Genomic DNA, 15140 nt, shown 5'->3' with positions numbered 1-15140 from the left:
AACTCAAATACACACTGGGCCAAAATTTTTAAAAAAATGGACAAAGTCGCGGGCCAAACTTGATAATTATTGAAGCTCAAATGTGGCGGTCATGTCACTGACAGTGGTGTGCTTCTCCCAGCACTGTACACTATGATAAATTGCTATGATATGATTAAACCCCAACCCATGTGTTAGCCAGCCCTCCCCTGAGGTCTCATATAGTAGCCAGCCCTCCCCATAGTCTCATATAGTAGCCAGCCCTCCCCATAGTCTCATATAGTAGCCAGCCCTCTCCAATAGTCTCATATAGTAGTCCGCCCTCCCCATAGTCTCATATAGTAGCCAGCCATCCCCCATAGTCTCTTATATAGTAGCCAGCCCTCTCGATAGTCCTATATAGTAGCCAGCCCTCCCCTGAGGTCTCATATAGTAGCCAGCCCTCCCAATAGTCTCATATAGTTGCCAGCCCTCCCAATAGTCTTGTTTATAGTAGCCAGCCCTCCCCCATAGTCTTGTTTATAGTAGCCATGGCGGGCCAATTGTAATTCAAACTCTAATTTGCCTGGCGGTCCAAAAATAATGGCACCGCAGGCCAGAGTTTGACATGACTGTACTACATGGAAAATAGTTCACTTAAGTCTGCCGTATGTTATGACTACATGTCCTATGCATTGGGCATGTATATCGGACAGAAAACTCCCTTCCTATCACACAAAAACGTTATAGTTATACATGTGATCGAACCCTAAGGTCTTCCAGTACTTATTAGCTGCTGTATGTCCTGCAGGAAGTGGTGTATTCTTTCCAGTCTGACACAGTGCTCTCAGCTGCCACCTCTGTCTGTGACAGGAACTGTCCAGAGCAGTAACAAATCTCTATGGGAACTGTGCAGAGTGAGAGAGGTTTTCAGACACAGAGGTGGCAGCAGAGAGCACTGTGTCATACTGGAAAGAATACACCACTTCCTGCAGGACATACAGCAGCTGATAAGTACTGGAAGACTAGCCTACCAGACTTTCTATCAACCACTGATGAACTATGACAAGTCTTTTTTTATTTATCCACGCGACATAAAATACTTCGGTAAAACATTTTTACAGCCACTGTAGCTTCCGAGTCATCCAACCATCACGCCGTCCATCTGCCGCCCGGGTCTGTGAGGGGTCAGTAAACAAAACCAATTTGTTTTTCATGTTTGTTTTTTTTCCACCTCTCCAGGCCAAATATCCATGTAAACAGGTATATAAACCCTTGACATGCAACAAGATTTTGTGAACTGGAACAAGTTTCAGAAACACAAAAGGAATAAATCAGAACAGAACAGAACGGTGTGTCTTCCTATCAGGAGAAGGAGTGAGCGTGCTGTGCTATATACATAGATCTGCACAACACTGCCTGAGGCCCACGGTGCATGTACATCACTGCATACACTCTCCTATACCACTTGTATGTCCCATATTTATAAGTCCTGTATGCAAATACATCTAATCAGAGCAATGACGGATCCGACCCACAATTCTGTTTCCTGTGTGCAATATACATATAAACCTATAGATGTCTGTGGGTGTACAATATACATATAAGCCTATAGATGTCTGTGGGTGTACAATATACATATAAACCTATAGATGTCTGTGGGTGTACAATATATATATAAACCTATAGATATGCGTGTGTGCAATACACATATAAAACTATAGACGTGAACATCTTCTTACACACAAGGGGCTACAATGACAGAAGAGAAAACAGCAGCATGCTCTCCACAGGCAAAACATTCCAGAATAGACACATTTTTGGGCCGTCATAACAATGGGCAGTTGGACGGTGGCCGGACGTTCTGGCTGAGCAGTGCAGATCCCATACAGAACCTTCCTGAACGCTGCAAGGCTTTCTCTATTGTAAAACAAAAGGCCCGTCCGTCACAATATAAACACAAACAAGCCAGAAGTGAGCATAGGGGACTGTTCTGTGTGCTTCACAACGGGGATCTCCAACCTGTAGCAAAGCTACATGTCCCAGCATGCCATGGGCCACTTGTACTTGTGGTAACTATATGCTAATACCTGTCCGTACCATTAAAACCTGCACTGACTTGGACAAATCCAACCTGTTTCACATTCTCCTTGACTTTGGATTTGCTTCAAAGACAGAGTCAAAGTTGAAACCACTGATCTAGGCCTGACTCCTAGGCCTTAATTCCCATCATGCCTGGACAACCTAAGCTTTCCCTCTCCAGGCATTATGGGAGTTGTAGTTTTGCCGTGAGTTTGACACCACTGATCTAAGAGTAATATCCCACATCTGAAACTAACTACATGTGGACAAACCCTGTCGACACGTGGTTCCCAATGGCTGCAAAGTTAGTAACATGGCAGCTTTTCCAGCAAAGCCGTGTGACCATTGCCACACTAAGGGTATGCTCCCACATTCAGGGGGTTCTTGAAGTTTTGATCCCAGTGGTCAGACCCATCCCTCTCCCCCCCAAGATGGGGTATAACTACCCACCAGATGGTGGTACACCTTTAAAATAAAATCAAAATATTTGACAGAGACTTGTCAAACATTTTGATGGTTCAATGGTCTGGGGGCTTAGACCTCCGATTGCTAGACGAAGAAGGAAGAAGCGCTCACCTTGTTACAGAACCAAAAGCTTTGGCTGTACAGGCATGATGGGAATTGGAGTTTTGCAGCAGCTGGAGGGCTGCAAACTTTACACCTTTGCTTAAAGGTGCGTTTACACGAAACGATAATTGGCCTGGTCGTACGATTAACGATGTCGGAGTAACGACATCATAACGATCAGCGTTTAGACGGTACATTATATCGTACGGAAAATCGTTTTGCGATGACTTAAGCTTATCTCACACATTGGTTAAATCGGCGAACGATTGTTTACACGGAACGATCTGCGGATTTTTTGTGAACGACGAACGACGATTTGAGACCATGTTGAAAGATCAAAATGAACGATTTCTCGTTCGTCGTTTGATCGTTCGCTGCGTTCGAATTCGATCGTTATTGCGCAAATTCGCACAATAATCATTACGTGTAAACGCACCATTAAGGGAAGACCAAGACCTCACTGCTTGTTAAACCCATTCCTGGCTTTGGCTACAAAAATGGCTTAGAAAACCTAAATGCGGCTACACATCCGAAAACTTTCTTTCAAATTAGGCTTCATCTCTGATTTTAATTTAAAAAACTGCATAAAAACATGAATGAAACTGGCAGATATATGGGCACCCTATGGTTTACAGCAGCGATGGGGACCTTCGGTCCTCCGGCTGTTGCAAAATTACAATTCCCATCATGCCTGGACAGCCAAAGCTGTCACAAGCAGGTTCTATTAGTGAGACTACAAGCTGCAATAACGGCATGCGGTTTTTCCACGACCTGACACTAAGCTGTACCAAGTTGGGAGAGATCATTGTAAGGCTCCAATGAGAATGCAGTGCCCAAAAGTGAAGTTTGCAAAAGCCATCTGTGCATGGACAGAAGCTGCACAAGCATGTTACAGAACAGGGCGATATCTAACTTATATACACACATTCACTAGCCATTCCAGTTCTTGCATTGTTATAAGTCAGAGCACAAGCCTATCTTCCAACAAGTGCAGGGTAACAAATAGCCTGGATATAAGCCGTATTACAAGTCAATAACATCTAACACTACATGCCCACTGGTTACCACAAATTCTGACTCCAGGGCTGGAAGTTTTCTGCAGTGATCGATTATGGAAGCAAATAAGTGTGTGCGGCTGTAAGGAAGCAATGAAGTGTCAGGGATGAGGCGGGAGGGGCCAGGGAGGAGGAGGATGAAGACGGCCTTCCTGTACTCAGTGCTGAGGGAATAGGCGCGCCTTGCAGGCCATTCCAACGGGATGAGCCACAGCAGCAGCAGCAATCTCCTACACATAGTGCCTGAAGCAGGAGGGGACCAGCTGCTGACACATTACTATGGTACAGCTACATTGCCACATCAAGACACTTCCTCTTGTGACATGTTACATAGAAATAAAGTCCCTGGAATTACAATGCATATGTTGCATTGACTGTGTTTAGACCTGGTGTTACAATACCTGTGATTTTGTAAAGAGGATGTATTATGAGCATGCTCACCCTAAATAGGAGTTCCTGTATTCAGTGCAGACAACATACAGGCACTGCCCCAGACCTAAATCTCTAATACACAAGTGTCAAACTGCGGCCCTCCAGCTGTTGTTAAACTACAATACAATTCCTGGGCTGCCAAAGCTTTAGCATGATGGGAGTTGTAGTACTGCAGTAGCTGGAGGGGGCGAGTTTGACGCCCCTGCACTAAAACTATCATCTGACTACAATACTTCTCCATTAATTTCATTGAATGTGTTGGATGTTTCCATAGTATGGAGCAGCTATGGAAAAGTAACCCAGCAAATTTGCACCCAAACCTAGGGATTTTGGTAGAGATTTAGGCTATGTTACCACTTTGTACTGAGAAGCTCTAGTAATGGCCATTGTGGTAAAACAATGGCCCAAATTAATGTTCATGATCATTAATTCGGGCTGTTGTTTTACACCAATGTCCGTTGTTAGTGCTTCACAGTTCATAGTGCTTCTCAGTTCATAGTGGGAACCAGGGGCGTCGCTAATGTCTCCTGGGCCCTGGTGCGAGAGGTCAACTTGGGCCCCCCCCCCTTTCACGACCAAGTGATGCTACTGGTAGGTGTATGTGTGTGTATGTAAATATATATATATATATATATATATATATATATATATATATATATATATATACACACACTCCAAGACAGATATTACCAATAACACCAGCATATAGGAAGTGAAAATATTATCACCATATATATTACCGCCATACTTTTACTGTATACTGAGACCAATATTGCCAATAACACAAGTATACAAGGGGCAAATATTAACGCCACACCACAACCATCACCACCATATTGTTACTGACCAGAACCAGTATACTGAGACCAATAAAACACAGAACCAGATAACAAGTAACAAATATTACCACCACATAGTGACTAACACCACTGCTGCTACTGAATCCACTGTACAAGATCCACTGTACACAGATCACTATCACCTCATACACTCATATAGAGGTGGAAGCAGCTCCACACAGGTTGTATACACCATATACATTACAGCGCAGATATATCAGGTGACTCACAGGGGACGTCTTCTCTGATCGGAGTTCTTTCCTTTTCATCTTCTTCTCCATTTGCCCTGGGCCGTTATGAGAATTTCTCAGAGCCACGAATCCACAGAATCTGCCAGACATATTAGTCTCCTCACACTGACACCACCCTCATCTCTATACACACTGCACATCTGTACTGTCCCCTTTACACCCTCATTTAGTAGGTATAGTATATATAGATGGCCCCCACTGCATGTCGCACCCCCCTTCCCTTATAGATGGCCCCCTCTCCCCCTCCCCTTATAGATGACCCCCTCCCCTTATAGATGACCCCCTCTACCCCCATCATAGATGCCCCCCCTCCCATTATAGATGCCCCCTCTCCCCCCCCCCATTATAGATGCCCCCCTCCCCTTATAGATGACCCCCTCTACCCCCATTATGGATGCCCCCCTGCCCTTATAGATGGCCCCCACTCCCCCCCCTTGAAGATGGCCCCCTCTTCTCCCCCCCTTATAGATACCCCCTCCCCTTATAGATGGCCCCCTGTCCCCCCCCTTGAAGATGGCCCCTCTTCTCCCCCCCTTATAGATGCCCCCCTCCCCTTATAGATGGCCCCCTGCCCCCCCCTTGAAGATGGCCCCTCTTCTCCCCCCCTTATAGATGCCCCCCTCCCCCACCTCCTTGAAGATGCCCCCTCTTCTCTTCCCCCCTTATAGATGCCCTCCTCTCCCCCCCTTATAGATGCCCTCCTCTCCCCCATTATAGATGCCCCCCCTCTCCCCCATTATAGATGCCCCCCCTCTCCCCCCATTATAGATGCCCCCCCTCTCCCCCCATTATAGATGGCCCCCTCTCCCCCCCTTGAAGATGGCCCCTCTTCTCCCCCCCTTATAGATGCCCCCCTCCCCCACCTCCTTGAAGATGGCCCCTCTTCTCCCCCATTATAGATGCCCCCTCTTCTCTTCCCCCTTATAGATGCCCTCCTCTCCCCCATTATAGATGCCCCCCTCTCCCCCCCATTATAGATGCCCCCCTGTTCTCTTTCCCCCATTATAGATGCCCCCCTCTCCCCCCATTATAGATGGCCCCCTCTCCCCCCCTTGAAGATGGCCCCTCTTCTCCCCCCTTATAGATGCCACCCTCTCCCCCAATTATAGATGGCCCCCTCTCCCCCCCTTGAAGATGGCCCCTCTTCTCCCCCCCCCTTATAGATGCCCCCCTCTCCCCCCATTATAGATGGCCCCCTCTCCCCCCCCTTGAAGATGGCCCCTCTTCTCCCCCCCTTATAGATGCCACCCTCTCCCCCCATTATAGATGGCCCCCTCTCCCCCCCCTATAGATGCCCCCCTCTCCCCCCCATTATAGATGCCCCCTCTTCTCTTCACCCCTTATAGATGCCCCCCTCTCCCTCTTTATAGATGCCCCCCCTCTCCCCCATTATAGATGCCCCCCTCTCCCCCCATTATAGATGCCCCCCTGTTCTCTTTCCCCCATTATAGATGCCCCCCCTCTCCCCCATTATAGATGCCCCCCTTCTGTTCCCCCCATTATAAATGCCCCCCCCCCTCTCCTCTATGCTAAGCAGTATTTAAAAAAAAACAAACACACAAACTCACCTGACAACCCGCTCCCCCGGCGATCCTCTTCTTCTTCAGGCGCTGTCCCCGGCTGATGCGCGGCTGCCAGGGGTGTCCCGTCCTATCCCCGGCAGCCGCGCATCAGCCGGGGGCCCTGACGAGCACGCTCTTGTGACCGCAAGCAAATCAATGCTTGCGGTCACAAGAGTAATTTAAGGGGTGAGCAGTGCATTGGCAAGGGGGGGCCCTCGCGGGCCCCCCCTCGTAGCGGGCCGGGTCGCAGCGGCGACCGCTGCGACCCTGGTAGCTACGCCACTGGTGGGAACATAGCCATAAAGTAAAGCAGGGGGGGTCAAATCCGTGGCCCTCCAGCGGTTACTTAACTACAAATCCCATCATGCTTGGGAACACTTAAAGGGGTTATCCAGCGCTACAAAAACATGGCCACTTTTCCCCCTAATGTTGTCTCTAGTTCAAATGTGGTTTGCAATTAAGCTCCATTTACTTCAATGGAACAGAGTTTCAAAACCCCACCCAAAATGGAGACAACAGTAGGGGATAGTGGCCACGTTTTTGTAGCGCTGGATAACCCCTTTAAGCTTTGGCTGTCCAGGCATGATGGGAATTACTAGTTTTGAAACAGCTTGGGGATATATTTTATTTTGCTGGATCTGCAGGATATCCATATGGGGGAATTGCACTACAGAAACTGACCTGCACCCAAAATAAGTGCACAATCTTGTATAGAAAATAGGGGTATGTCCACACTGAGGAATGCACACGGAATTTCATGCAGATTCCGTGTCGAAATGACACTGAATTCACTTGAAATTACGCCCTTAAAAATGAACATTTAATTTTTCTATTGTTTAGAATGGGCTTTCCGCTTATTCGTTCTCTTATGGCGGAATTTTCATCAGAAACATTCTGTCACAGATCCGCATTCTGCCCAAAGAATTGACATGTCTTTGGCTGGATTCCTATAGAAGTCAATGGGGCTTGAAATTCTGCTTCAATTCTGCTTGCATTCCGCTCAAATTCCGCGGCTATTCTCCCAGAGAGGAATTGACAAGGAATTTCAAGCAGAAAACTTTCCTCTTCACTTCCTCGCTTAATACTCACCTATTCCTCAGTGTAAACATACCCTACAGGACCAGAAAAATTAGACTGCACAAAACAGTGATTTCCCATACCGAAATTAACCCAAGGTCCAGAATCTTTTAGTGATGGACTATGGATTTTCCCTACTGAAAGCAATAGGAAATGTAACCATAAAGATGTAACCATAAAAGGTGATTTTCTGTGGGGGGAAAAAACCTGCAGTCAATGGATGAGATTTTTAAAAACTCATCGGCTTCCCCGATACTTTATGCCACTGCAAATCCATGTGTACAAATCTAGAGACATCTTTGCCTCCTGTACATGTACCCTAAGGATATGTGTACAAGTAGTGTATACATTGAAGATTGCACAGGTAAAATCCCAGCATGTAACCAGCGAGTGTCCCTGCACCCAAGGCAGCGGGTCTGGTGCTGGGAATTTCATTGGAGATTCTAATTCCAATGACTGAAAAAAGAATAAAGTGACAAACCGCTGATTCTTTCCTTGCATGAAATCCGCAGTTTACACGCGACATGTGAACATCTCCTTACAGGGTTTAAATCACTAGTATGGGGAAACAGGTCAGAGGGATCCCGAAATGGGAATCTCCAACTAGTTCTGAGAGATACAGGTGCTTTACAAAGTCCCTGCAATGTAAAACCCTGCAAGGATCCAAGCACAAAACTATGAAATCTTGTGTAGGTCACAATCCCATTTACTACAATGTAACATCTAATAAACAGGAACTTTTGTAAAGTGCCTTTCCCTTTAAGATGTTGGCCATTTGCATTCCCAGAGATTGCTTTCTCCAGATGCCGGCAGGAAATAAAGCGCTGAAATATTCGGTAATAAATGAAGCTGTGCTGAAGCCATAAATCCTCTTTAAATTTCTCCTTATATAAAAAGCTGGCACTTTGGCCCTCCGATGTAGCTGTGGTGACTCAGCGCAGGCTGGCAGATTACTCACATGGACTTCCCATATACAGGTCTGTACAGAGGATGGGACTTACTCATACAAGTAGTGTCTAAAAAGGAGTCACAGCCCAGTATATGTGTGTGTGTGTGTGTGTGTATATATATATATATATATATATATATATATATATATATATATATATATATATATATATATATATATATACACACACACACACACACATTATATATATATATATATATATATATATATATATATAATCTTATAAGAACCTTACACAATTGGTGTAGCCACCAATAGCAACTAGATTTCACGTCTTATATTTCAAGAAATTACTTGAAATAACCTAGAAACTATCAGCAAATGCTTTTTTTTCCTTGGCACTAGTTTTCATAAATCTTCCCTACTTGTTAAAGAGGTTCTGCAGTAACCCATGGATCTAATGCCGGTTTAACTTTGACCACAATAGGTCTTCTAGTCGCTACACTGGGATTTTACAGGTTTTCAGCCCCATTGCAAAAAGGGATTAAGGGTGTTTTTACACAGAGATTATCTGACAGATTTTTGAAGCCAAAGCCAGGAACAGACTATAAACAGAGAACAGGTCATAAAGGAAAGACTGAGATTTCTCCACTTTTTAACTCCATTCCTTGCTTTGGCTACAAATATCTGTCAGATAAATCTGTCTGTGTAAAGGCGCCCTTGGGGCCCTATTACATGGGATGATTATTGTGCAAAAAATCTTTATATCGTTCAAATTTAAACGATAATCGTTCTGTGTAATTGTAGGCAACTATCAAAAAATCGTTCGGATGTCGTCGATCGTTGATTTAGATCTGAACCTAAAATTTTTGCTAATCGTTTGCTGTAATTCCACGTTCGTTCAAGTTCCGCGTTCAGTGTAATTGCACATTGTTCATTGTTTTCCTGGGATCAGATGGAATAAACGATCATAGTAACGATCGCAATAACGAATATCAATCTGTGTAACATGGTGAACCATTTCAGGTTAACAATAAAAACTCACTTGCAATCGTTTATCGTTAAAAATCGCTCCGTGTAATAGGACCCTAAGGGTCCTTTAACACAGACTGATTGATCTGACAGATTTTTGAAGCCAAAACCAGGAACAGACTATAAACAGAGCACAGGTCATAAAGGAAAGATTGTGATTTGTTCTCTTTTCAAATCCATTCCAGGCTTTGGCTTCTAAAATCTGTCAGATAAATCTGTCTGTGTAAACGCACCATTAGTGTTTGCTCAAATCCTGATCAGTTGCTAGAGAGAAAAATGATCTCCAATGGGTATCCTTATGCTAAGTTTACACGGAGCGATAAATGGCCCGATGGTACGGTTAACGATTTCGAAGTAACGATTTTTTTTTTTTTTAATAACGATCAGCGTTTAGATGGAACGATATATCGTACAGAAAATTCGTTTTGCGATCGCTTAAGCCTATCTCACACATAGGTAAAATAAGTGAACGACTGTTTACACGGAACGATCAGCGAATTTTTTGCGAACGACGATTTAAGAACATGTTAAAAGATCAAAATGAACGATTTATTGATCGTTCGCCGCGTTTACACATACGATTATCGTTCGAATTCGATTGTTATCGCGAAAATTCGCCCGATAATCGTTCCGTGTAAACGTAGCATTTGGGTCCATTTACACAGAAAGATTATCTGCCAAAGATTTGAAGCCAATGCCAGGAACAAACTATAATTGGAGATCAAGTCATAAAGGAAAGCCTGAGGTTTCTCCTCTTTTCAAATCCATTCCTGGCTTTGGCTTTCAAATCTTTGGCAGATACCGTAATCTGTCAGATAATCTTATGCTGCGTTTACACACACAGATTTATCTGACAGATTTTGGATGCCAAAGCCAGGAATAGATTTAAAAACAGGAGAAATCTCAGTCTTTCCTTTATGACCTGTTCCCTGTTTATAATCTGCTCCTGGTTTTGGCTTCCAAAATCTGTCAGATAAATCTGTCTGTGTAAACGCACCATTACTGTGTAATTGGACCCTTATTTTCTCCAATGGGTAGCCAAAGTATTATTGGTCACAACCTCAGCCATGTCTGATAACTGACACTACCGCAAATAGATCCCATAGCAATGGAAAACTGCCTGTATATGTGTATGTGATAGAGATAGATAGATAGATAGATAGATAGATAGATAGATAGGAGATAGATAGGAGATAGATAGATAGATAGGAGATAGATAGGAGATAGATAGGAGATAGATAGATAGATAGATAGATAGGAGATAGATAGATGTTTTTATACAATAGGTCATATAACACAGCGATATTCTCCAACAACTCTTGCAGAACTACAACCAGCAATAAGGACATGATTGGAGTTATAGTTTGGGTATTGGGGACCACTATAGATATAGATCTCTGTTTATAGTCTGTTCCTGGCTTTGGCTTCAAATCTTTGGCAGATAATCTGTCAAATAATCTTTCTGTGTAAATGGACCCTTGCGACAATCAATTTATCGGCGGCAGCAGACCCGCAGCTCCCTGCTGCCTCCCCCATCCTCACCCGCTCGTCGCCGCCACGTGCGATAGCGGCAGCAGCTAGTGAGGAACGAGGAGAAAGCGAACGCTGACAGCGCTTGTTTGCTCCTCTCAATCGCTCCATGTAACAGGGGCTTTAGACCATGTTCACACAACGTGTGTGTTGTTCAACTCACAGCCGTTGGTGCAATTTGCAACAACGAACGTGAATTACACTAAACATACGTTGTATATGCACAAATGGAATTCCGGCCGGAGCGTATACACATAGTATATGCTCCGGCGGGGACTCTGAACGGCCGCAAGAAAAACTGACATGTCAGTTTTAAGCGGCCACTATTCATTGAATATGGGCTGCAGAGAACATGTCAGTGCACACAATGGAGCAGCGGTGAATTGGGATGCGGGCGCACACTGATGCACCCGCATCCCAATTCATCAGGTCACAGACCTGCTGGTGTTTCATAATGTGTGAACATGGCCTTAGGCTGCATTCACAAGTCCGTAGATTTTGCGGACCTACGGACGGTCAATGCATGCACTGTATTCTTTCCCTGCCCGGTATGATATTGATACATCATACCGGGCAAGGAAAGAATCCAGTGCATGCATTGACCGTCCGTAGGTCCGCAAAAGAAAGTCTTTGAATCGCCGCAGCACTGTAAATGTCGGTATATTGATACATCATGCTAGTCGGGGAAAGAATCCAGTACATGCATTTACCGTCCGTAGGTCCGCAAAAATCTAGGAACGTGGGAATGCAGCCTTAGGTTGGGTTCACACTACGTATATTTCAGTCAGTATTGTGGTCCTCATATTGCAACCAAAACCAGGAGTGGATTTAATACACAGAAAGGCTCTGTCCACACAATGTTGAAATTGAGTGGATGGCCGTCATTTAATGGCAAATATTTTCTGGTATCTTAAAACAACGGCTGTAGTATTGAAGTAATGTCCGTTAATTACTGTTATATGGCGGCCATCCACTCATTTCAACTTTGTGTGGACAGATCCTTTCTGTGTTTTTAATCCACTCCTGGTTTTGGTTGCAATATGAGGACCACAATACTGACTGAAATATACGTAGTGTGAACCAAGCCTTATGGTGTGTTTACACAGAGAGATCTGACAAATTTTTGAAGCCAAAGCCAGGAATGGATATGAAAAGAGGAAAAATCACAGTCTTTCCTTTATGACCTGTTCTCTGTTTATAGTCTGTTCCTGGCTTTGGCTTCAAAAGTCTGTCAGATAAATCTCTCGGTGTAAACACACTCTTAGGGACACTCTCAGCAGGGGTCCCAACGATTAATGGGAGTTGTAGTTCAACCAACTTGCGTGACCGGTAAGTAAATGGATAATTACACTAGAAATAACTCTCAGCAGGACTCCCAGCGATTACTGGACTCCTTACATGACAGATAGATACAGCACTAGTGATGTGCAACTTGTGGCCCACTGCAACTCTCAGCAATGCTCACAGTGAATGCTGGGAGTCATAGTACTCTGGCATGATAGTAGCTAGACAGATTATTTCATTAGAGATGTTAAACACAGTGAATGCTGGGAGTTGTAGTTCAGCCCACTTGCTAAATAAGTAGACTGAGGTGTGCGACCTGTGGACCACTTCAAATCTCAGCAGGGCTCCCAGTGAATGCTGGGAGTTGTAGTTTAACCGACTTGCACAATAGGTTGGTACATAGATTTTTATTAAAGGAAGTGCAACTACAAATCTCAGAAAGGCTTCCAAATGCTGGGAGTTGTAGTTTATAGATCGATCATTAGGTGTGCCTAGCCAGATAGATAATTTTAGTAGTAATTTGAAACTCGTGGCCTATTGCAATTCTCAGCAGAGCTCCCAGTGAATGCTGGGAGTTGTAGTTCAACTCTCTTGCATGACAGATACAGATATTTCATTAGAGATGTGCAACTCTTAACCGACTTCAACACTCAGCAGCAACGTTCTCGCTCTCAATGAATGCTGGGGGTTGTAGTTCCACCCTCTTGGATTATAGATACATAGATATTTGATTAGCGATGCAACTACAACTCTATGCAGCAGGGTTCTCAGTGATTGCTGGGGGTTGTAGTTCACCCACTTTGCATGATAGATAGATAGATAGATATTTCATTAGAGATGCAACTTGTGGACCACTATAACTCTTAGCAAGAATCACAATGAATGCTGGGAGTTGTAGTTCACTAGATAGATAGATAATAGAAGATAGATAGATAGATAGATAGATAGATAGATACTTAATTAAAGATGCAACTTGTGGACCACTATAACTCTTAGGAAGAATCACAATAAATGCTGGGAGTTGTAGTTCACCCACTTTGCATGATAGATAGATATTTCATTAGGGATGCAACCTGTGGACCACTATAGTAGAGATCCCAATGAATGCTGGGAGTTGTAGTTCACTAGATATATAGGATAGATAGATATTTCATCATAGATGCAACTTGTGGACCACTATAGTAGGGATCCCAATGAATGCTGGGAGTTGTAGTTCACCCAATGATAGACATGTCATTAGACGTGTGCAGCTTGTGGCCCAATCTCAGCTGCAGCAGGTCTGGCAGTGAATGCTGGGAGTTGTAGTCCGGGCCCAGCCTGCAGAGCATTGCTCCCTGTGTAACAATAAGAGCCCCGTCACACAGTGCGGCTGCGGCCACTTCCGTCACTTACCCACTCCATACTTCTCCTCCTTCTTGGTGGGGACCCAGCGAGTCATGGCGCTCCGTGCTCCCCCGGCTCCTGAGCTCAGTGTCGGGCAGCCGTCATCTGTGACCCGGAATAATACGGGGGGCTCGGTAACTCCCGGTAACAACAAGGAGGGAAGAAGTGGGGATGGACACAGTGTAACTTTGTGAGGAGGAACGGGGAGGTGGAGGGGAGGCGGTAGCCCAGCCCTGGCCGGCGTGTCAGGGATTTCCTGGAGCTAGCTCCTCCCCGTGCTGTGGGAAGAATGGCCGGTGTGGAGGTGTGGAGGAGACGGCGCTCAGGCCGCCATTTCCCGCCCCCCCTGCAGGAACAACACAACTGAGGGGGAAGACACAGGGAGAGAACTTTGTTGGGGGTCACGTGATGGTGCGTGACGTCACCGCCGCTGGGATGGGGCTGCAGCTGGCTGAGGGCGACCTCAGGAGTGCGGGCAGTATCCCATAGCAACCAATCATAGACCTTTCACTTTACAACCTGTAAGAGCTGCACGCTGATTGGTTGCTAGGGGACACTTCAAATTTTTTAACTATGGTTTTTATAGGGGTCTTCTTGTGTAAACCCCTCATAAATGTCCCAGCTCTACAACTTCTTATGGAAGTTGTACCATAACCTTCAGATGTCGCAAAACTACAACGCTCATCATGCCTTTAAATTTCCAGGCATGATGGGAGTTGTAGTTTTGCAACAACTGGAGAGTTAGGCTACATTCACACGTCCGTTGTTCTGTCCGCAATTGCAGACAGAACATAAAACTAATGTTATTCAATGGCCCCGTTCACACGTTCGTATGTGTATACGGGGCCGCAATCCGTGCCGCAAAAAAAAAAAAGGACATGTAATGCAGACCGCATTTTGCGGCACGGATCGCTAGGGTAATGAAGTGTGAATGTAGTGCTCCGTAAAGAACGGAGCATTATAGATGCACATTCGTAGTGGGGGCCGCGGGTCCACGGTCGCGGGCTGCACTACTGTGAATATGGTCGGAACACTATCCAATAGACTGGGATGAAGGGTGCACATGATGGAAGTTGTAGTTTTACATAATTTACTACAGGGATGAGGAACCTGCGGCCCTCCAGCTGTTGCAGAACTACAATTCCCATCATGACTGGAGAGCTAAAGCTTTGGCGGTC

General features: G+C 45.0%; 1 protein-coding gene across 1 annotated transcript in view; it reads right to left on the bottom strand.

Moving 5' to 3' along the window:
• DOCK1 (dedicator of cytokinesis 1) overlaps positions 1 to 14358 on the bottom strand; it is a 302766-nt gene extending 288408 nt beyond the window's left edge. The window contains exon 1 of the mRNA XM_069980039.1: positions 13972 to 14358. Within this exon, the coding sequence (XP_069836140.1) occupies positions 13972 to 14017 (46 nt within the window). The 5' untranslated portion in view covers positions 14018 to 14358. The remainder of the gene's footprint in view (positions 1 to 13971) is intronic.
• Between the last annotated feature and the right edge of the window lie 782 nt (positions 14359 to 15140).

Source organism: Dendropsophus ebraccatus, chromosome 8 (genome assembly GCF_027789765.1).
Source record: "Dendropsophus ebraccatus isolate aDenEbr1 chromosome 8, aDenEbr1.pat, whole genome shotgun sequence".
NCBI lineage: Eukaryota > Metazoa > Chordata > Amphibia > Anura > Hylidae > Dendropsophus > Dendropsophus ebraccatus.
This window is presented reverse-complemented; position numbering and strand designations above follow the sequence as displayed.